Source organism: Lacerta agilis, chromosome 3, assembly GCF_009819535.1.
Source record: "Lacerta agilis isolate rLacAgi1 chromosome 3, rLacAgi1.pri, whole genome shotgun sequence".
In the NCBI taxonomy this organism is placed as follows: domain Eukaryota; kingdom Metazoa; phylum Chordata; class Lepidosauria; order Squamata; family Lacertidae; genus Lacerta; species Lacerta agilis.
The window spans coordinates 47,408,902-47,431,174 of record NC_046314.1 but is presented as its reverse complement, the minus strand read 5'-3'; the positions used below and the strand labels follow the sequence as shown (position 1 = coordinate 47,431,174).

Below are 22,273 nucleotides of genomic sequence, written 5' to 3'. Positions count from 1 at the left end.
AAGAACTCTAAACTCTGCTACTCAGGATTTTATACATAACACTTATTTTATGCACTTATTCCATGCATAAGTTACTCATTTATAATTATAAACAAGGTATAGATAAAGTCAAGGTGTATTCATGGGCCTTACTGTCATACAAATGTTTCAAACGTACTCATGGCATTTCTGCAAAGGCTTAGATTGGGTGAAAGACCATATAGTTTGTAGGGAAGGATTTGGAGCTAGGCACAGAAATCCTTTTGCAGCATTAAAATTATTGAATGAGAGAAATAATACTGTATTACTCGAATGTAATGCACACCTTTTTGGCCAAATTACTTCACAAAAATTAGGGTATGCATGTGTTTTGAAAATTGAGGTAGGCATTAGATTCAATGGCACATTAGATTCAAATAATACGGTATACGCATTTAAGAAAAAAATCTAGTGAAATGACAGGAGTGTGACAAAATACTCAAATTTAGTCTCAAACTGAGTAGGAGAACTTGGGTACAAATTCTTAGAAATACAATTCTTATATAGGCCAGCTGAGATAGAACAATTCAGCTGGCCTGATGAAGAGGCCTTTGGCAGCTGACATGAGAAAGAGGAAGAGCCAAAGGCAGTTGGTTTCTCAGCAGAGCCAATGAAATGGTCCTGCTTTCCTTCTGTGTCTCTGGTGCAGCTTGATGGAATGGGCGCTACTAGGTGACAGTTGAGAAAAAAGCCAAAGGCAGCTGGCTTCTCAGCAGAGCCAATGAACATCTGAGTAAAACAGCCTTGCTTTCAAAACAATTCTCTTAATACCAAGTCTGTGGAATTACCTTGTTTATATATAAGCAAGATATAATTAGATTCTAGGCATGCTGTTTATTGATGTGAAAAGGCAAGTGCCTTGCCATTTGTTTTGTTATCAGAACTTTCAAAGAAACATTTGCTTAGTGCCAACAGCTTTCTTTCTGTGCAAATTAACAACTACCAAATTGCTAAATACAAAGCTTTGCTTTGCGGTTGATCTGTTGTGCCTAAATATGACAACTACTACTAGACGAGCAGGTAATTTATGGGCTTTGGGCCTTCATGGTCAATTAAATGAATATTGTGTATTTAAAATTTTAAAAGATGATGCTGTTAAGGTGCTACACTCAATATGCCAGCAAGTTTGGAAAACTCAGCAGTGGCCAGAGGATTGGAGAAGATCAGTCTACATCCCAATCCCAAAGAAGGGCAGTGCCAAAGAATGCTCCAACTACCGCACAATTGCACTCATTTCACACGCTAGCAAGGTTATGCTTAAAATTCTACAAGGCAGGCTTAAGCAGTATGTGGACCGAGAACTCCCAGAAGTGCAAGCTGGATTTCGAAGGGGCAGAGGAACCAGAGACCAAATTGCAAACATGCGCTGGATTATGGAGAAAGCTAGAGAGTTCCAGAAAAACATCTACTTCTGCTTCATTGACTACGCAAAAGCATTTGACTGTGTCGACCACAGCAAACTATGGCAAGTTCTTAAAGAAATGGGAGTGCCGGATCACCTCATTTGTCTCCTGAGAAATCTCTATGTGGGACAAGAAGCTACAGTCAGAACTGGATATGGAACAACTGACTGGTTCAAAATTGGGAAAGGAGTACGACAAGGCTGTATATTGTCTCCCTGCTTATTTAACTTATATGTAGAATTCATCATGCGAAACGCTGGGCTGGATGAATCCCAAACCGGAATTAAGATTGCCGGAAAAAATATTAACAACCTCAGATATGCTGATGATACTACCTTGATGGCAGAAAGTGAGGAGGAATTAAAGAACCTTTTAATGAGGGTGAAAGAGGAGAGCGCGAAATATGGTCTGAAGCTCAACATCAAAAAAACTAAGATCATGGCCACTGGTCCCATCACCTCCTGGCAAATAGAAGGGGAAGAAATGGAGGCAGTGAGAGATTTCGCTTTCTTGGGTTCCATGATCACTGCAGATGGTGACAGCAGTCACGAAATTAGAAGACGCCTGCTTCTTGGGAGAAAAGCAATGACAAACCTAGACAGCATCTTAAAAAGCAGAGACATCACCTTGCCGACAAAGGTCCGTATAGTTAAAGCTATGGTTTCCCCAGTAGTAATGTATGGAAGTGAGAGCTGGACCATAAAGAAGGCTGATCGCCGAAGAATTGATGCTTTTGAATTATGGTGCTGGAGGAGACTCTTGAGAGTCCCATGGACTGCAAGAAGATCAAACCTATCCATTCTCAAAGAAATCAGGCCTGAGTGCTCACTAGAAGGACAGATCCTGAAGTTGAGGCTCCAGTACTTTGGCCACCTCATGAGAAGAGAAGACTCCCTGGAAAAGACCCTGATGTTGGGAAAGATGGAGGGCACAAGGAGAAGGGGGCGACAGAGGATGAGATGGTTGGACAGTGTTCTCGAAGCTACTAGCATGAGTTTGGCCAAACTGCGAGAGGCAGTGAAGGATAGGCGTGCCTGGCGTGCTCTGGTCCATGGGGTCACGAAGAGTCGGACACGACTGAACGACTGAACAAGAACAAGCACTTCTAGTATATATTTTTTCTAGTGCTGCTATGAATTTTTATCTTGAGAAAAGCAAGCTTGGAGTATGAAATACCCATTGAAACTTTCCGAAATACCTTGTCTTATTCATTTCATGGCAGTTTACACCCACTCCCTGTATAATTCTATCCAATCAGGGATTATAAAGTAACAATATGACATCGTGGTATTATTTAGCCAGTCAGATTTCATTATGTACCATTAGCAATAAGGGCAAATAAGGCAGTATTGACCACCCTGGGAAGCTGGGACAATTGAGCATTCCTGTCTTCTTGTGCTGCACAGTACAGCAAGAAAGCAGGAATCAGCAAACTCAGTTGGCAATATAGGAATATCTTTTGTCCTACTGCATCCTCTGTGAACATTTCGCTCATTAATTTGCTCCTTGAAGAATTTTATTTTCATGAAAATTACCTCCCTCCTTCCTCCAGAAACTCATCCTCCACTTTATATCAACAGATGCATGTGAAGGGGAGGGGCGGGCAAGACAGCTGACCTGATTTTAAACATAGGCAGGCTAAAAGGGAAATGCTGAGGGGAGGGGAGTGAAGGAAGACATTCTGGTGTACCATGGCTGTATAAAAGGCAGCCATTAGAATCAAAAAAGCATTAATGCTGGCTGGTAGTGAAAAAGGACTAAGGATTTAAGGACAGATAAAAGGAGTGCAAGTATAAGGGAAGGTGGGAGGGAATATAATTTAGATAATATTAAAGAATCGAGAGAAGGTCAGAGGAAGCAGAAAGGACTCAAATTATACAAAGGGGAGAAGGGCTGCGCACAAAATGCCCTATGTTGCTTAGGATTAATTTGGATGCTTTTAAAAAGAGCCAGCAAGAGAAAATTTGTTACATAAACCAACAATTAATGGTAGGATTTTGCAATATCTAAAAATATGGATAACCATGCAGGTTGTTCCATGCTAAATTGCTGTCAGCTCCATAGAGCTACAATATATGCTTCCTCTCCCCCAAATAAACTATTTAGCAGCATATTTTTCAGGTCAATTTTTGTTTCTATAACTTAAGTCATAAAAACTTAGCTCAGTAATGAGCCAATTTCAGCTTGCAATGGCTAACCAACTCTTTGTAAAACTTACAATATTTACAACTTTTAAGGACTTCAAGCATGTTTTGGGTAGGCAACCCATTGCAGATAGATTAGGATAGGCTCCTTCTTCTAACACATACTGATTTCCAGAGAAATTTTCTTCATCATATGCAATACAACTGCAAAAAAGAAGAAAATGGCAATGTTAAATTCTTGCTTTTTTGTTAATTGCCAATTTTCTTAATTGTTAGTTTTGTTAATTGCCGTTTCAACCCAAGCTCTGTGTAGCTTGAAAGCCTGCTGCCAGAGTGCTCGGTCAGATGTAGCATTATTCTTCATCAATAAAGAATAAGAATATTCCATTAATGGGTTTTAAAAATACATGTTTCCTTATTGATATGTTTAAGAGACTTAGTATCATGCAATGCAGTATCAACATGTTCTTGTGTGAAGTTATTCAGAATGAGCAGAGACATGCATTGTAAAGGGTGGGGAAATAACAACCGTTATCAAGGCAAGAAGTGTGCATTCAAATCACTTCCACTACACTTTTGGATAGACAATGCTTGTCATTATCCTTAGTCACTCACTTTTTTAGACAGATTTTACTATTAAGAACAAAAACCTTGATTCCACTAATCCCAAATGGGAAGATACATCCACCCTGAGCCCATTCAGTGTTACTCAGATGGTTTGTATCTGTTGTACACTCAGAAGCTTGCTTGCTTGGGAGTTCAATGACGCAACTTCGTACTCACCTGCCAGATAATACTTTTGAAGACATAGCATGGAATGTCTCCTCAATCTCTGAAGTATCTTTCTCAAATATTTGACAGCTACCCTGGAACTCTGGTTCCGAAAATAGCAGGACCTTTAAAGACAAAGAAGGTCATGTTAAACACTGTACTCAGGACAATTCCAACACAGTGAGTGTCAGAATAGACTGGCAGAAATAAATGAATTTAAGTAATGTACTTAGTTGGATATCACCCCATGTTGTTAAACAGGTAATTCTGATATCATTTTAATTATCTATGAATACAAGCAAAACATTTTTTTAAAACTAAAATAAAAATGTATGTAATGTATATTTATGTAAGAAGTATTTCCAAACTATTTTCCAAAGATGACTTTGTAGTAGAATTTGTCTTGATAGTTAATTCTTGATTCCATTTGTTGACCTGAAAGTGAAACTTTATTCTAAGATAGACAAGCTGTCTTTTCCCTTATTGTTAGGGCTCCACTGGCAACAGTATCTTTTGATCTGATGTGTTCTTGCCACAGTGAAGAATGAAAGACATGCTAGAGCTTCAACAGACTGAATGTTGGTTCAACTGAAAAGCAGTGAGATTTTTCAATCTTGATGAGATCCCATTCCTGAGCTCGGTACTTCAGAGAAAGGTGGGAACTCACTCCTATAGTCATATTGAGCTTCTGAAGCAGAGAGCTCCCATGCTTCCAAATGCCTTGGAACTCAGCCCAACATCAGGCAAGATCCCTCTCAAGAGTCAGGGGATGAGCAGCGTTGATAGTGACTGCACATTCTGCCCAGTTGCTAAGGCTATCCAAAATTTGTGGGCTCTTCCCCATTGCCAAAACCAGTATTATCCTTCCATGGTCTGCATGATACCATGTAGAGAAGCACCATGGGAAGATTGAAAAGTCCTTCTGCAAAAAGCCTGAGTATTTTAGGAAAGCCTGAGCATCATCTGCAAATTCATTTGTTCTTGCATTAAAAGCACCAGGACATTTGCATTAGATACACATTTTCTCTCAAGCATCTGGAAACCTTGACATGGACTCAGTGTGCCTCTTCCCAAGGTACTGTTTCCACTTTGTGAATCTCTCTGCCTACAGCCTCTCTACTCGTCTTTTTTGTTATCTCAATTCAGCTTGCTATATTGCTATGTAAAAGCTTGGAAGTTTTACCTTAAATTTCCCCGTATGATCACTCATGTTGTCCTAAAATAAATGGAGGGGAAAAGAGACAAATATGACACCAGAAATATACATTATACAGAAAGAGTAGTTATTAATGAAATACAGAGCAAGCTAGCTTGGGAAGAAATAAAATAAAAATCAGCAGACCAAATAAACCTTACCAAAATTATGGGTTGAACTGAAGAGATCTTACAACTTTTAGCTCCCCATGTACCATAGTTGGGATATAGTCCTTTATCAAGGATATACTGCTCTCCTGTAAAGTCAGGATTTTCATACGCCACCCACCTGTGGGGGAAAAGTCATGATTTATGCTCTAATTAATTGATGCATTGTATTTAAAAATTTTTTTAAAAAATTAAATCAAATGTTTAATTATGGCTGACATTCAGTAAGCTGTACTCAATGTACTTAGCTTCATATAAAAATGTAGGAATAATATATTTGCAAACACAGCAAGGATTTTATAAAGTCATCATAATGAAATGTTATATTGTTTGCCCCTAATATTACAGCTCAAAACACCCACATTACAGTTCAAAACATCCAAAATACATTAAGCAACATTATGATGGGGAAAGGTAAAAATGGTAAAGCATGACATCATTACTCTGAAAGTAAGGCAATTTTCTTAAGTCCGGTTCAGGTACCTCTGGATGCGAACGGGATCCGTTCCGGAGCCCCGTTCGCATCATGAGCAGACCACAACCCGCAGCGCCGCTTCTGCGCATGACGTCATTTGACGCATCTGCGCATGCGCAAACCGCCGAACCCGGAAGTAACCCATTCCGGTACTTCCGGGTTTGGCGCATTCGTAATCCACGCCGTTCGCAACCTGCAGCGAACACATGAGGTACGACTATTCAGCTTAGCCCAATGAATAAATATAGTTCACTAACAACTTAGAGATATATGTGTTGTTGTTTAGTTTAGTCTTATCCGGCTCTTCGTGACTCCATGAGATATGTGTATCATTGTCTAATTTCACACTGGACTAGTAATGTGAGCAAGCAAGTGTGCTGGTTCATGCTGCCCAAATGGTGCCTGCCCACTTATCTCTTTCCAAAGCCAGGAGGAAACAAAGCAGAAGCTGGCTTAGCAATATGAGCGAGTCACTATTCATAGTTTGTTTCTGTCCAAAGAAGCAAGATTTTAGGTTTCTTAGTTCAAGTCATGGCTGGATAATAAACTCTTGTAAAGCAAAGTTGCATTTCAGTAAATTTATACCAGGTATATGGAGCATGCCTAGCATGAAAGCACTGTATGTTTTGCCCAATGAAGTGTCACATTTTAAAAGTTTACCATTTCCTTTCATTCTGACTCATGTTTAACTGATCCATCAACACACTGTTGATTAATCATTTGAGGCATATGCCTTAAACACACACCCAACATACTCTGTAATTTGCTTAGTCAAAGTGACAGAGGGATGAACAGTATGTTAACCATGAAGATCAAACTGAAATGGGACATGTTTATACTTGAACATCACATGCAATAGAAATTTAGAAAATAAAGCAGGCTTGGCCAGTTTCTTGGACACATAAATGTATCAGGCTATGCTGCATATGTTCAGGTCTGAAAATCCACACAAATTATGCTTGTTTACTCATTCTCAATGGGATCACCATGAAAATGAATTGAGTGATTGGTGCTACCCATGTGCCAATTATTTCAGAAAAGGAAAATGCAGAACTAGGTTTTGCCTTCCTGTTAGTGCTGGTATGCAACTTTCCTGGTTTGTACACCCAAAGGAATCCTGTATATACATTCATAAAAACTGCTGTGGGAAGCAGGAAACAACATGTTGAGCAAACAAGCCCCAAACTGTAAAAAATACCAGGTCTCACTTGAGACATAACTCCCAGAACTATATGGCAGCCAAAGATAAAAATGCAAGGGAAGCAAGGAACTCAAATTCCTCTGTTCCTTCAAGGAAGGCTAGCTGGATTCAATTATTTATCCCTCAGGAATGTGCATAACGACAGTGCACTCCTGCCCTCTCCTCAAAAATTGGATTATTATCCTGCTTTGTTAACTGACATCAAACTAGAGTTCCATGGTATGGACACAGTAAGTAACTGGCTCAGTACAAACCAGGATCCCTGCACCAAAGCTGGTATATGAAAGGATGGGTGTCATGCACCCTCAACTTCATAAACCATGGCTTCCCAAGGCTGTCTTGAGCTAGTACACCCTCAATGCATGTTCTGATGAAAATAAATGTTTAGTAGTACTCAGTAACTTCTAGGAGCACCAGACACACAACCATAGGTGCTGGATGAAGGTTGCTATGTTGCTCTCATTTCATACATGCAGACTTAATCTAGAAGACTAATCTGCATGGTAGGAACAGTACAGATTATCCTTTCTGCAACACAACACTATAACAGCTATAACAACAGGAAACACACACAAAGACAACAAGTAATACCAAGTTACTGATTCATGCCTCTTTTCCTTGTACTTATCTCCTTACAGCAAATTAACCATTTAAAATGAAAATGAAGCTACACATCTGACTTACACTCCACTTAACACATTTATGGATTGAGTCCTTAGTCCATAGCCAGTATCCTTTAAATTGGAAACAATTCCTGAAACGCTTATATTGGAACTTTTAGTCCCAAAGTCTTTCTCGGCATACATTATCATGTGAGGTTGCATAAAACTCTGTGGAAAGAAAGAAAACAACAGAAACCCATCAAGGCAAAAGAAATACACCCTTGTCCTACACTGTAAAAGACATACTTCCTCTGAAGTCCACTCCAAAACTCAAAGGTTTTTTAAATTGGAAGGAGAAAAGATGCCTTGCAAAAAACAACCCCCCCCCCCCCCCCCCCTCCTCCCCTCCCCCTTGCATAGTTAAAACAATATGCGGTGACAGGGGAAAGAAGTAGCCTTGCAGAATTGGTGCCCCACATCTTTAAATTGCAAGGGCAGATGCCAGCTTAAATTTTAAAGCACTTTAGGTAATATGGGTATACATTGAAGTGGGTATCAAAACACTGATGCAGTTTCTTGTAAGCATCACACTGCTTCTGTCTTCAACCTGCTGGTTCCATTGAACAATTGACAACACTATGCTGGAACTGTTGTCCTGTGTTCAGAGTTATGCTGATGAATACAGGCCAGCTTTAATGTGAGAACAGAAATAAAGGAAGTCCAAATAAAAGCACTCTGTACTGGTCAAGCTGGGCCAAGCAAGGCCGCAAATAACCATGCTGCTCTTTCCCAGATTCCTTCCTGGCCTTCAGATTAGAGGCTGACTTGCTCTTGTTTCTCCCCTTAGCCACCAGGATGAGTGCCTGCCTACTTTTCTCCTCCTCCAGAGAAAACAAGAGAGATTGAAATCCCTGGCACTCCTCCTTCTTCTCTGATCCACCCTGTCTCTCTCTTTTCTCTGGCATCTGCTGCTGTAGCTATATAGCTTTTTCCTGGCATTGGGCAGGCTGACAGTGTTTGCCCAAACTTGCACATTATCAGGCAGCAGCCCCAGGAAAGCTCCTGTCTACTATACAGTCTAGTCAAGCAGCAGTTCTTTCAATAGTATACACACTCAAAAACACATTCAAACCAACATCGTCTTTGTATGTATGCCTGTGCATTCCATATTTGGATGCACATTCGAATTAGGCCTGCTGTTTGTGATCCACCAAGTTTCTCTTTCCCTCCCTCTTTCACACCCACCTATCCCACATACTGGATATGGGGGAGCATGGGGGGGGGGAATGAATGGAATTTTGTAAGAAGGGCAAAATGTCTTCCCACTCTCAATTCCCCCCCTCCATGCAAACAAAGACAGTGGGATGAAGCAAAACAGAGCAAACCGCAAACGTTATTACATGTTTTCCTAAGTCTACACTTGTTTTCATCATTTTTAAACTTACCCCTAGAACAGGCCTCAGCGACTGCACCTGCTCATCATAACCACCCCAGTCCATCCTTCCTGGTATTCTCCTTCTTCCAGCAAACTGATGTCCTGCAAACCCTGGCTTCTCATAAGCAACCCAACTAAAAATAGTAAACAACACTTTTGAAAATGTAGTAGTGTAACATGTGAACAAAATAATGTATGTACAAAACATGTGATCTTATTGCATTAATGGTAAAAAATAAAATGAGATGAGCAGCAAAAATGATAATTAAAACAAATTGTTACAAAAACTGCAAATGAAATAAGGGATACGACCACAATTTCAATGGGAGATATTTAAGCACACGACCAACTTAGCCACTTTTAATCCTATTTAATACCTCACATTTTAACAAAATAAGGTGGGAAATAACTACCAACAGTGCAGTCTTATACATGCCTATTCAGAAATAAGCCATTTTGTGTTAAGGGAGCTTACTCCCAGGATAAGCAGGTATGCTGTTACAGCAATAACAAACTAAAGTCAGATACATCTTCCGGAAGTCAAGCAACATCTCTAAAATTAAGCATCATGTGGCATATATGCTGCAATCCTTACCTACGGATCTCAGAAGGGTTGCATTTCTACATCACAGTATCAACACAGCATTAAGAAGGATTGCTAGCTAATGTTTCAACACTTTTTAAGAGTAAATTAATGGGGACAAAAGAACATTCATCACAAACATGCATATCACACAAGTATTATAGCTGCTTCATACACTCTGGAAATTAGAAGGTATCATATATGAAGTAACCATTGTGTTCCCTGTAATGTAATAGAACCACAACCCTGCTTCCTCTGTCTGTCTGTATCTCATTGTGCATACATGCTGCAGGACCCTAGACTCATTCATTATGATCCTTCATAGGAGGTATATGCTGTGGACATGGACAGTCCAGTCAACTTCTTGATACACAGTACAGTCTCTACACTATAGTAGCTGCCTGCTGAAAAGTCACCTGCTCCAGGCAATACTTACATTCCCCCCTTCACTTTTATGGATCCTATTGATGTAAGTGTTCCTGTTTCCAGCTCTGCTGATTCTTCTTTTTCATTTCCTTCTTCAGCAAGAGCTACTAATTCTGAATCAAGCTCTACATGTTTTCCTTCAAAGAATGGCTTTTCGTAAATAATGACCTTTAGCAAAAGGAGGGAGATAGTAAATAATATTTAATATTGTGCCTTTTCCAAGACCTCAATATGCTTTCACATGTATTATCTAACACCACAATCCGAATCATTGCCTATTCAGAAGTTAGCCCTACTGAATACAACAAGGCTTACCTCCAAGTAAGTAGGATTTCAGCCTTAGTATTCTTTATATATTATTTAAATTGGGAATTTTTTTTTAATCAATACCATTGCCACATAAGATAGAGGCTTCTCATGGCCCACTCCTAGGCTCAGGCAAATCCCTTTCCCCAAGAGATTCAACTGATAACCCCATTACTTGCCTTTAAGCAGCAGTCAGATTCAGACTTAGGATGCAACACAAACCCCCTTATGCTGGGCTGTGGGGGTTTGTACTGAGCAGAAGTGTCATTTGACCTGTGCCTGCTGGCTGCCAAATTTGCAGTAGAACGCTGACAGGTTTCCTTCAGATGGGAGGAGGCAGAGCTGAGAGGATTGGGATCTGCTGGAATCTGAGCCAATCTCATAGGTGGCAACATTGGGTCCAGCCTAGAACTGGCACCGGGATCAGGCCGGGTGCCTGACCACCACCGCCACCTTCCACTATTGACATAGTGACCAGGATGAGGTGGAGGCTTCATCACTCCACAGCATCCTGGCAGCAACTGTAAGGAGTTGGATTGGCCTGCCAAGTCATGTGTACAAGAGAGAAAACCAACTGAAATCAATCTGACCAAAGTTACTTGTGACTTAAATCCCATTGATTTTAATAAATGTACTCTAAACATGACTGAATCCAGAAAGCTTTTTTAAGGGGAGAATGATTGATAAAGCAGTAAGCTTGTTACTTACACCAGAAAGAGAGTACAACAGCATTAGTATATATAGCTCAAGGGATACACTTTTATCATCACACTTTATTATACAGGAAATTTACATTACAATATTTTTACCTTTGGGCTATCAGGAAATTCAACTTTGCGTCCACCCTGCAAATATTGAAGGGGCAGGGAAGAAAGATAATTGAAATGTTATTGAATTTTAATTTTGTTAAAGATGTTATAGAAGCATGCTTCAACAGCTATTATTCACTTTCTAAAGTCTGAAAGTTAAATGTACCATCTGTTGGAATAAAAATAAAAATGCTCCTTTTAAATTCAGTCGAATTAGATTTAAAAAACAAAACAAAAAACCCCGATTAAATACAAGGCAGCTATTAAAGATTTCAATTACTAGAAACAGTTCAAGATGGAAGCAACCTGCCTTGCTCACAGGCTTCCTATAGGCATCTAGTTGGCCACTGTGACAACAAAATGCTGGGCTAGATGGGCCATTGGCCTGATGCAGTAGGGTCTTCTTACATTCTGAAGTATGCAAAAACGTAACAAAGGTTTTTTTCCTCCAATGGAAGAAGCCCTTTTATGGGACACTATAAAGTTACAGCTATTTTACCACCCCTGTAGTCTTCATATCATTATTATCTTACCATTTTCAAGGGCCTCATGGACCTAACATATGCTTCTTTCTTTTCCCAAAAGGATAGATTAGGATATTCTCCAGGTTCCAGCATTAAAGGGATTCCCTGGAAACCAGGTTCTTCATAAAGTAGCCATCTACAAATAGAAAATGACAAGGGAAAAAAGGTCCAGACAATGCTATGATAAAGCATGATGTTATTACATTATTAAAGCTAAAGACACCTCATCCTAGCTATTTCCCAGAAGGGAGATGACAAGGAGTCCCATTTAAACCACTGTTAAGAGAACAGGGTAGAATAGACAGTAAAATAAAATATTTTTGTATTACCGATCAGGGTAAAATATAACTCTGAAAGGATAAATATATAGTGGCTATTAGCATTCCACTAATTTTCAGGGATTCACTGTGGCATATACATACATACATACATACATAGCCAACTTTTAACTTCTGTTCACCTTCATTTGCATTCTGCAACAATTAATCATCATTACTGAAAGACAGCATTAACTTCAAAGCTCATAAATAATCTCCTAAAATGACTGTAGTGTACTTATTTTTCTTAATACACACTTCTAATTCAGACATGTTGACAGATGTATAACAGTGTATGCCACTACAGTTGACAATGCTTGTGATTCATTCTCAGTGTTTATAATGATGCTATGATACAACACTTAATGAAATCAGTAATGCTGACTCCATTAATTATCAAGATAAAGCCACTTACAGAGTTGTATGACACTTACAAACCAACTTCCAAGGTTCACTATTACAGTCTACCAGAATGCCACATGGTAGGGCGGGGGTAAATAATCAAACTATAACAGATACTGATTCTCAACCGAAATCCTTTCATTTAACACACCCCCTCTCTTCTTTTAGTATGACTTTTATATCATTCTCACACATGTTTATCATAATTTAACAACTTCTTGATATATCTTAACTTTTATATCTAGCTTACAATTATTACTGAAATTCCTCGAATGCTGCAACAGAATTTAAACCACAATAATTATATTTCAAGTATTCTTTATAAACCTCCCATTTTGAAACAAAATCCTGTTTTGGTTTATTCTTTATTTTGTCTGATAGACCATCTAGTTCAGAATATTTCAGCTGACAGAATACGCTGAATATAGTCAGCACCTATATCTTCAGTTTAATTATTTAATACAATTCTGGGATATGTACTAATGATTTATTCTGAATCACCAATGCACTTAACAGACAGCAATCTTTTCCATTATTCAACAAAAATGAGTAAAAATAATTTAGAAGACAGCCATATTTGTTGCAACCCAGAATTCCTGGTTTAATTGAATATCTTCCTGCTCTCAAGAAGAACAAATGATGTATTACATGATGACAAGGGTATAAATATGTAGTATGTTAAGTATTTGTATATTAGTTTTTATATTGTATTTGCTTCACTAAATGTTTATCAGTGAATCATACCTTATCAGAGGTTTCCAACCTTTTTGAGTCCACGGCTCCCTTGACCAACTACATTCTTTCTGTGGCACCCCTGTGGGACTCAGGAGTCCAGTTATATCACCCCTTGCCTGCAGAGCTGGCAGCCTCTCATCCCTTTTCAAACACCCTCCCTTGTGGAGTGTTCCCTCAGGCTCCATCCTCTCTCCTTGGGAGTTCTCTGGGCAGCTGCTGCCGCCAGCCCTGGTCTCTGAGCTCCCCACCCCAAAGAGAGGGGCCTCCTCACACTGCTTCACACTGGGAAGCACCCCCTGGCTAGCCTCAGAGGCACCATTTGACTGGGGAGCTTGTAGCCAGGGTTGCTGCAACAAACAGCTGTGCAAGCTCTGGGAGGCAGAGATGCAAGAGAGCGTCAGAGGAAGGAGGGAGGGAAGGAAAGAGGGACAGAGGCCAGTGTTGCCCACAGCACCCCTGACTCATTCAAGGCACCTCAGGGTGCCATGGCACACTGGTTGAAAACCACTGCCTTATATGATCATCACTCAATACACAACAGAACCACACAAAAATGTATAACCTCATGCATAAATGTATCGTTTCCAAATCTGGGCATTTGATATCTACTGTAAAAAAGTACTTTTTTTAAGGATGCATATTTATATACTTACATGCCCCAATGCACTTGGATAGAACATGTTTTCTGTGCAGAACCAAATCGAGTTTCTTCAGTGTCGTCAAAGTATGAATTTACAAGACCCAACCCTTCTGGTTCTGTAAACAGGTCAATTCGGCAAATGCTATAATCCTGGTAAAATTATGAAGTTAGAATGATAAATTATAAAATTAGTACTGTCTATTCTGTGCAGCAAAGGGAAAGAGAGACAAAACATACCTGTGGTGCCCTTCTAGCATTTACAGGAGAGCACCCTTGTAGCAAGTTGCTAATCTATACTGCTGCCATGTTGAAATTGGGATGGGCCAATCACAGAGGCTTCATGACTGCTTGGAATGGGCATATGTAATTGGCACCACCCAAAAGAACCAGGAAGGAGTAAAGTGGCTGCAAGCTCCTCTTCTCTCCCGGAGCCCACATATCTGTGCAGACTTGGTAAGCCAGAGTTTGGTCTACCATGTCAGACAAATCACCCATAGTCTACAAAGTCTAAGCCATAATCTATAGTCTACTCATATCCATACTTGCCTTTACTACATGCCTTATTGAACCAATCACTGCAGGCTCAGGACATTTGCATTCATCTTTGTTTTCAAGTGGTTCTTCACCCCAAAGGTTTGTAAATTCAATTTCTCCTTCCTCCAGAGGAATAGAGGGCCCTTCAAAGTTTGGCTTCTCATACAGAATCCAACTATAAATAAAAACACCAAAACAAACATTGAATCATTCATTTTCTTTCATGCAAACTAGTTTATTTACAAATTTATTTTGAGTTAAAGCATTTAGTTTACTATTACTCTCACATTAATACAAACTGTAAATAGAATGTTACAGTTAGGTAGCCATGTTGGTCTGCCATAGTCAAAACAAAATAAAAAATTCCTTCCAGTAGCACCTTAGAGACCAACTAAGTTTGTTATTGCTATGAGCTTTCGTGTGCATGCACACTTCTTCAGATGTAAATAGAATGGTTTACGGTCAGTATAAACTGGGGTACCAATAGTAGAGCATTTAGAGGTGACAAATACAAGTAATGGATTGGCCATACAAAGAAATGCCAATATATAATGATATCACAGCAGGGGTTTAACTATACAACTATATAGCAGAAAACTAGATGCAATAAATAGCAATGTCTTATTTATAATCAAGAATGCTAGTGCAACACAGAAAGATGATTAACATGCAATGAAAGAATTAACCATAGGGAAAGAGCAGTGTCTTCAAATACTATGCCAGCAATGGTGAAAGAATGGTCTGTTGTAACAAACCATCTACTTTCCTGTGAGCAAGATGAGTGAGAAGATCAGAAGAAAGAACACAGAGGTATATAACCCAGTATTTCCAAAAGGAGTATGAACATACTTCACCTGGAGCACCTGTCACTAAGTGGAGAAGTGTTGTCAAGACTTTGGAGAGGGTGGTGTCTACCTCAAAAGATCAAAGTCAGAATGGACATCAAGAAAATAGCCAAGTGGAAAACCAGGAAACAGAGGTCCAAAGATAATTTAGCAGAGCTATAAGTCAGACCAAACCAGATATCAGGTGTTGAAAGTACAGAGCTTCAGCCAAATCCAAATGGCAGATCAAAACAGTAGAGTCAAAACTTGAAGTTATTTCAAAAGCTGAACAGCTAATAAAGAAAGTCGAAGACACGAAACATTGAGGTGAAAAAAAGTAAGGAGCTGTAAAGAATTATAAGTCAAGGAGGAGGATGAAGAAAGGCAGGAACTTTAAAAGGCATGAGAAAAGAAGACATTGATTCATCTTTAATGTTAGGCTCTCCCATACAGCTATCCAATAGCCTGCTTTTCTCCAAACACCTAAGCGTGCATAGTAATCCCATAAAAAGCATGAGAATTATGTGTGCTGGGACTCTGGAAAGAAATGTTGGATAATGGTATGTGTGAAGCCTCTGCATGTAAGATAGGGGCCATGTAACTGTATTAAGATGACTAAGACATACCAGCAATTTGCAATTAACATCAATTTAAGTTTGAAATCTGAACAACAAAAAATTAATTCTGGTTTTGCAAGTTTCACATCGGATGAATCAAACAAAATGGCTGAACAAAGCAAATGAAGCAGCCTACCACAATGGAACAAAGCAAGTAACTAAACAGTGCTGGAATATCAAACTAATTGATTAATACTAGGGTGTTCAGTCACATGCTCTATGCCACAACTCTGCACAAACCAAATCACAACAAATAATTAAAATACAAGCTTTTCAGACAGCTTTTTTGACATTTCCATCTTGTTATACATCTGCTTGGGCATATTGTGAAAAAATGGCAGATATAATAAATGTATTTTTAAAAACAGTCGTAGATATAGCTAATGGGTGCAAAGAACTATGTTTCTTTTATTACATAGAGTGTCGTATTTGTTTGCTGTTTGGTAAAAGGCTAGTATTAAACGACAACTATATAATTACAGACATGTGTTCCTGCATTGAAACCAACCTTTTACTTTGACTAGCAAACTCTGATGACCTCATGAAATCCCTAAACTTTATCAGTTTCATTCTGTATGCCTTTGTTTCAGCAGCACACTGGAAGCTGCAGGAATTCTGCCAAGTGAAACAGTTTATCACTTGATAATCCAGCAATGTACCGTTAAATTTGTTTGATGTTTTAAATCAAAGCTTCAGGAAGTGTTTTTAAAAGATCCCTAACATTTATCTAGTTTTCCTGTTGGTCTTTTTAAAGGCAAAAAGCTGTAGTCTTTCAAGAGAATTAAGGCAACGTAGTTTAAAATTAGAAGTTACTCAAGGTCACAGGGAAAGCTTTTTAGAACATCAAAGAAGGAAAATAGGAACACAGGAGCACATTTAACAATAAGCCTCTACATGCATCAGATCAAGAATCAGACACGCTGGAACAGTTCAAAACATGTCTCAACACACATGAGAATAAACTAGTGAAAACTAGTTTACTCAAACTAGGCTAAGAAAAAAGGCAAGAGACCAAACTGAGTTTAGAAGCATACAGTCAAGGAGTGAATAAAGTATGTTAAAGCAGAATGGAAACGTGCAGACTGAATTTAGAACTAGCTGTAGGGCGAGCATTTTATTCTTACCATCCTCTGATGACTTTAACTAGAATTACAGGTGACAGTACCCAAGCGGTGCAGTCCACCATATCATGAAAAACTTCAATAGCATTTTCCAAAGTGTCTGGTTTACTGCAGATAACGATCTGTATATATAAGGAGGGGGGAGACTTCAATTGTTGTTTTTTAACCCAACAAGGAAAAATGAAGGAAAACAGTATTCAATGGGGTGGGGATTACCTCACCTTTCCAGGTCTAGGATTAATTTTATTTTGGTTGTTTCCTGAAAATGCCTGTTAAAGCAGAGGGAACAAACAATAAGAAATTAATTAGCAAAAGAGATATATCTTACCTAATCTTGGAAAATGCTGAAATACATTTAGTGTATTTAACTTCAAAAAATAGATCCATTAAAACAGTTTACAAGTCACACTTTAGTATTATGAAAATGGGGTCAGGTTAAGGCTATACGGCCTGCAAGTGCTTGGCATGCTTTCAAATCTTACTGATACATTACCACACATTCAAGATGCCCATGCAAACTTGAATAACCATTAAGCCACTTAAAGCTGCCCCTTAGTTTGCAGAGATATATTATGCAAAAGCATGCTGAAGTTGTAACCACAAATCACTGTCTTTTTACAGCACGCTAAAATGAACAGGGGCTTTGTATGGAAGGAGTGCTTGTTGAACTACACCTTTAGCCAATAAAGGCATGAGTATGCATTTTATTACTGTAGCCGAGCCCTGCAAATAGCTCACACCACCCAATGCACCATGTGGTACAGCTGATTATTCTAAAGAAGTTGGATATACTGTATCTTTTAGTTGGTAGGAAGAAACTTTTTGAATCAAGCCTGATTTGTGTTGTAAATCATCAAGATGGTTGCTTTCTAGGAGTTTTCAGTCAATATTGCTGCCCCTATTCCAATTATTGTTGCACTGTTACATTTTTCATAGACCAAGTTTTATGCTAAAATTATGTCAGCAGTATACCAGTATTTCAAAAGCATAACAATTTCCTGCCTCTCATGATATATAGCAGGGGCCACCATTTTTTTTGCACCCATGAGCACAGTTGCAAACCAGAAAAACTGTCATGGGACGACACACATACCGCAACCAGGCTCACCCCAACAACAGAATGGTTTGGAAGACTAATTTCAGTGTGGGGAGGGCACCAGGAATCATATCTGTGCAACCATGTGCCCCCCCCAACCACACACGTAACCTGCAATATATATGAATCCATACATTTCCAATATGCCTTTTATTATTCAGAATAGAATTTCTAAAGGAACATACAGTAAGCCTGCAACTTACATGGGGGTTACATTGGCCTAAAGCCAAAATCATGTACTACATAGCCAAAACCTATTGTGTTCAATGGCAGGTGTGATCGCCAGTGTCTTTTCCCCCGGAACACTGTTCCCTTTCATTTTGTTTAATTTTTTGCCATGCATGTAAAGCTGAATTCGCACAAGTTGAATGGGACGTGGGAACACAGTCTAAAATTGTTTTGATGTGTAGGTTTGTCAAACAATTGCTGAATCTCTTACATTTCATTTTTGTCTGGTAAATCTTAAATCTATCTTAAATTACCATTCTTAACAGCTGCAGACTGAAGGCATTCTTACAGTGATTCTAGAAGGCTTTTCAACCAACACATATGCTAGTTCAAGTACAAGTGATTGCTGAACAATCTGTAGATGTGTGGACTGGTAGGGTCAGCAGGAGAATCCAAACAACAACTGACATATTGCAGTATGATTGTATCTTTTTTCTTCTACTGTTTCCTGCCTTTATGCTAAATTGGGCAATCAGTAGTGCCTAGATGCAGCCATGATCTTCTCATTCCAGATTCATTTTGACCATTTGGTTAGAGGAATGCAGCATGCTAATGAAATCTCACTTTATTGAAAAGATAATCTTTTTCTGGAAAATAATAATTGATGCTTTTGAATTATGGTGCTGGAGGAGACTCTTGAGAGTCCCATGGACTGCAAGAAGATCAAACCTATCCATTCTCAAAGAAATCAGCCCCGAGTGCTCACTAGAAGGACAGATCCTGAAGTTGAGGCTCCAGTACTTTGGCCACCTCATGAGAAGAGAAGACTCCCTAGAAAAGACCCTGATGTTGGGAAAGATGGAGGGCACAAGGAGAAGGGGACGACAGAGGATGAGATGGTTGGACAGTGTTCTCGAAGCTACTAACATGAGTTTGGCCAAACTGCGGGAGGCAGTGAAGGATAGGTGTGCCTGGCGTGCTCTGGTCCATGGGGTCACGAAGAGTCGGACACGACTGAACGACTGAACGACAACAAGTAATTTCCAATTCAAGCTATTCTTTGTTCTAACAACAAAATGTATGTATGTATTTATATAAATCAAACCAATATCAAACAAAAGAAATCAAAGCAAAAATCAATTTGACTTTCTAATTACACAAAGCATGCCGATAGACTTCTAAAAGTAGGTAAACAACATTAAACACACCTCAATGTCTGGTAAGAAGCTATTTGGTTCATACTGCCCAGGTTTCAACCAGCTTGAAAAACTGGTGTCAGGGTTTCCAAAGTTTGCCATCTGTAAAATTCTCTCTTTTTTTGGATCCTCAGTTTGCAAATATTTCTCCATAAATTGTGGATTTTTGAAATCTGAAAGAGACTGAACAGCACAATAAAAAATAACAATGGTTGTTTACTGCTAAGGTATAATACAACATACACATAGCATATGAGTTTATATGTAGTTATATGATCTTTGTCCTATTACCTCAGATTTCTGAGCTACATCAAATAGAGGAGGGATTCCTGGGCAATTAACACTCTTCTGAGATGCAAAAGTTGTTGTGATAGTGTTTATAGATGTTACAGATGGAGTAAACACATTTTCTTTAGTTGCAGGTAATAGAAGGCTTGAGAATATGGCACTCTTTTCAAGTCGAGATCTCTTAATGTCGCCATCGGTACCATCCTTGCTCTCTTTCCCACTTATTTCCTGGGTAAGTGCAAGGTCTGGTCTGTTGGTTAATTTCAGAGATTGGAGAAGAAGGCTGTTCTCAGCTGAGGCACGTTTGGGTCTGACTCTAGCCTCTGTTTCTAGACTATGCAATTTCAGCTGCAAGGATGGGGCTAAATCTCGTGGTTTGTCTCTCTTGATTCCTAAACCAACTGTAAATATATTGGGGTCAAATATTTTCTCTAAATTGTCCTCATGAATTGGAGGCATAGCAAAGGGAGGTGCTGGAGATTTTGGAACTTTGGGTTTTTTCTTTTTTTGAGGTACACAAATAGAGCTATCTAGATTTTTAATAGTTTCAGTAAACTTTGTCATGTCTGGGGAATCACAAATGGTATCCTCATTGCCAGCTTTAGGGACATTACAATCACTGTTTGAACTAGGTTGTCCACTGAAATTCTGCTCGAATATCTGTTTGTTTTCCAAAAATGTATTTGTCATCTTTGTGTCTTCATTTTCAGTCTGATAAGTCATGTTGTTTTCTACTTCGGGGGGCACTGGGTCAGGCTGCAAGAGACACTGGTCTTCTTTACTTAGAGAATACGTGTCTGTTTTCAAGAAAAGTTCCTCTCCACTTTCAGGAGATATGGATCTGACATTTGTATTCCTGTTATCATTTTGGTTTGTTTCAATTTCTTCAGTTTGTAGTATAGATGCCGTTTTAGGTAACAAATTATCGTTGGCTAATTCTGTATCCACTTTTTTAGAAATAAAAACACTCGCATGGTTATCATCTACTTTACCATTCTGACTAAACTGAGATTCAGCAGCGTTTCCAATTTCTTCATTAGTTATAATATTTGACTGAGTCCCTCCTTCAGACTTGATTTTTATATCTAAAGAGACATCCTTCACCTTTGCACCATTCTGCAATGCTTTCTGTCGATTGTTTGGCTTATTTGTTATTCTTTTGGTCTGTTCACTTTCAGGGTGCTGTTTCCCAAATTTCAGCTTTGCTCTGCCAACAAATGTATTTGATACAGAACCTTTTTTTAAAGAAGAGATCTCAGCAGATGGGTTCTGATTAGTTTGTTTGTTTTCAAACATGGATATTTTATTGGCAATACTGAAGTTAATTTTAACAGCTTTGTCCATAGAATCTTGCTCAGTTTGCACATCTTCTAGAGTTCTGGACGTCTTAAGGTTTAATTCTACATTCTTTGGTTTAGCTGGACTGTAAAAACAAAATAATACAACAATTACTTTACAATCCTTGTCAACAATACTTTCAAAGATGTATTTTATTTCTAGCATAATTGACAGCACAACCCTATTTACATGCCTCTTTAAAATAAGGCTGCAATTCTAAACACACCTGCTAGGGAGTAAGCCACATTCAATATAATGGGGCTTACTGCTATTAATTATTATTATTACTATTACATTTAGTCACTTTTTTCAAAAAATATAAATTCAGAGTGACATAACCATTAAAAACCAGAGTAAAAGTAACCTAAAATACAATAATATGCATAAAAGAGCAAGTACAACCCAACATACATACACACTGATCTAGAGGGGCTCCCAACTCTCAGAAGCAGATTTTGTGGAGGTGAAAATTGACACACACACCTTCAACTAAAAATATTCAGAGTTACGCCTCAAAGGGCTGGCTAAAGAAAAATGTTTTTACCTGGTGCCTAAAATAGATAGCGATGGCACTAGGAGTGCCTCCCTGCAAATATGTGTAAGTTAGTGCTGTATGTCCCATTGACTTCTATAAGACTTACTCCCAAGAAAGTGTTATATGAGTATAGTTATTATTCTCAAAGTGCAAATGCACTCAGGTTCTGCTTGTGGACTTCACATGGACATCTAGTTGACCACTCTGAGGACAGTGTTGAAATAAATAGACTGTTGTCTGATCCAGCACAGTTCTTCTTATGTACTAATTAAGTATGCGTGGGTGGTTCCAGACTTGCCAAATTGCTGACAGAAGGCCTTCTTCCATTCATGGAACACACTCCAATCTGCCAATTCCACCTTCTTTTGCATCCCAACATACATACACACTGATCTAGAGGGGC

At 38.9% G+C, this 22,273-nt stretch overlaps 2 protein-coding genes across 2 annotated transcripts in view; one reads left to right on the top strand and one right to left on the bottom strand.

Moving 5' to 3' along the window:
• The window catches only part of CRYBG1 (crystallin beta-gamma domain containing 1), an 89,122-nt gene that overhangs the window by 9,209 nt on the left and 57,640 nt on the right, over positions 1–22,273 (bottom strand). The window contains 17 exon segments of the mRNA XM_033143529.1: positions 3,640–3,769; positions 4,349–4,461; positions 5,520–5,552; positions 5,693–5,819; positions 8,059–8,204; positions 9,422–9,477; positions 9,480–9,505; positions 9,507–9,545; positions 10,431–10,588; positions 11,536–11,571; positions 12,069–12,195; positions 14,167–14,303; positions 14,700–14,862; positions 17,253–17,371; positions 17,471–17,518; positions 19,722–19,892; positions 20,001–21,420. Of these exon segments, the coding sequence (XP_032999420.1) occupies positions 3,640–3,769; positions 4,349–4,461; positions 5,520–5,552; positions 5,693–5,819; positions 8,059–8,204; positions 9,422–9,477; positions 9,480–9,505; positions 9,507–9,545; positions 10,431–10,588; positions 11,536–11,571; positions 12,069–12,195; positions 14,167–14,303; positions 14,700–14,862; positions 17,253–17,371; positions 17,471–17,518; positions 19,722–19,892; positions 20,001–21,420 (3,049 nt within the window).
• Positions 1–22,273, top strand: part of RTN4IP1 (reticulon 4 interacting protein 1) — a 60,298-nt gene that overhangs the window by 27,371 nt on the left and 10,654 nt on the right. The window lies entirely within an intron of this gene.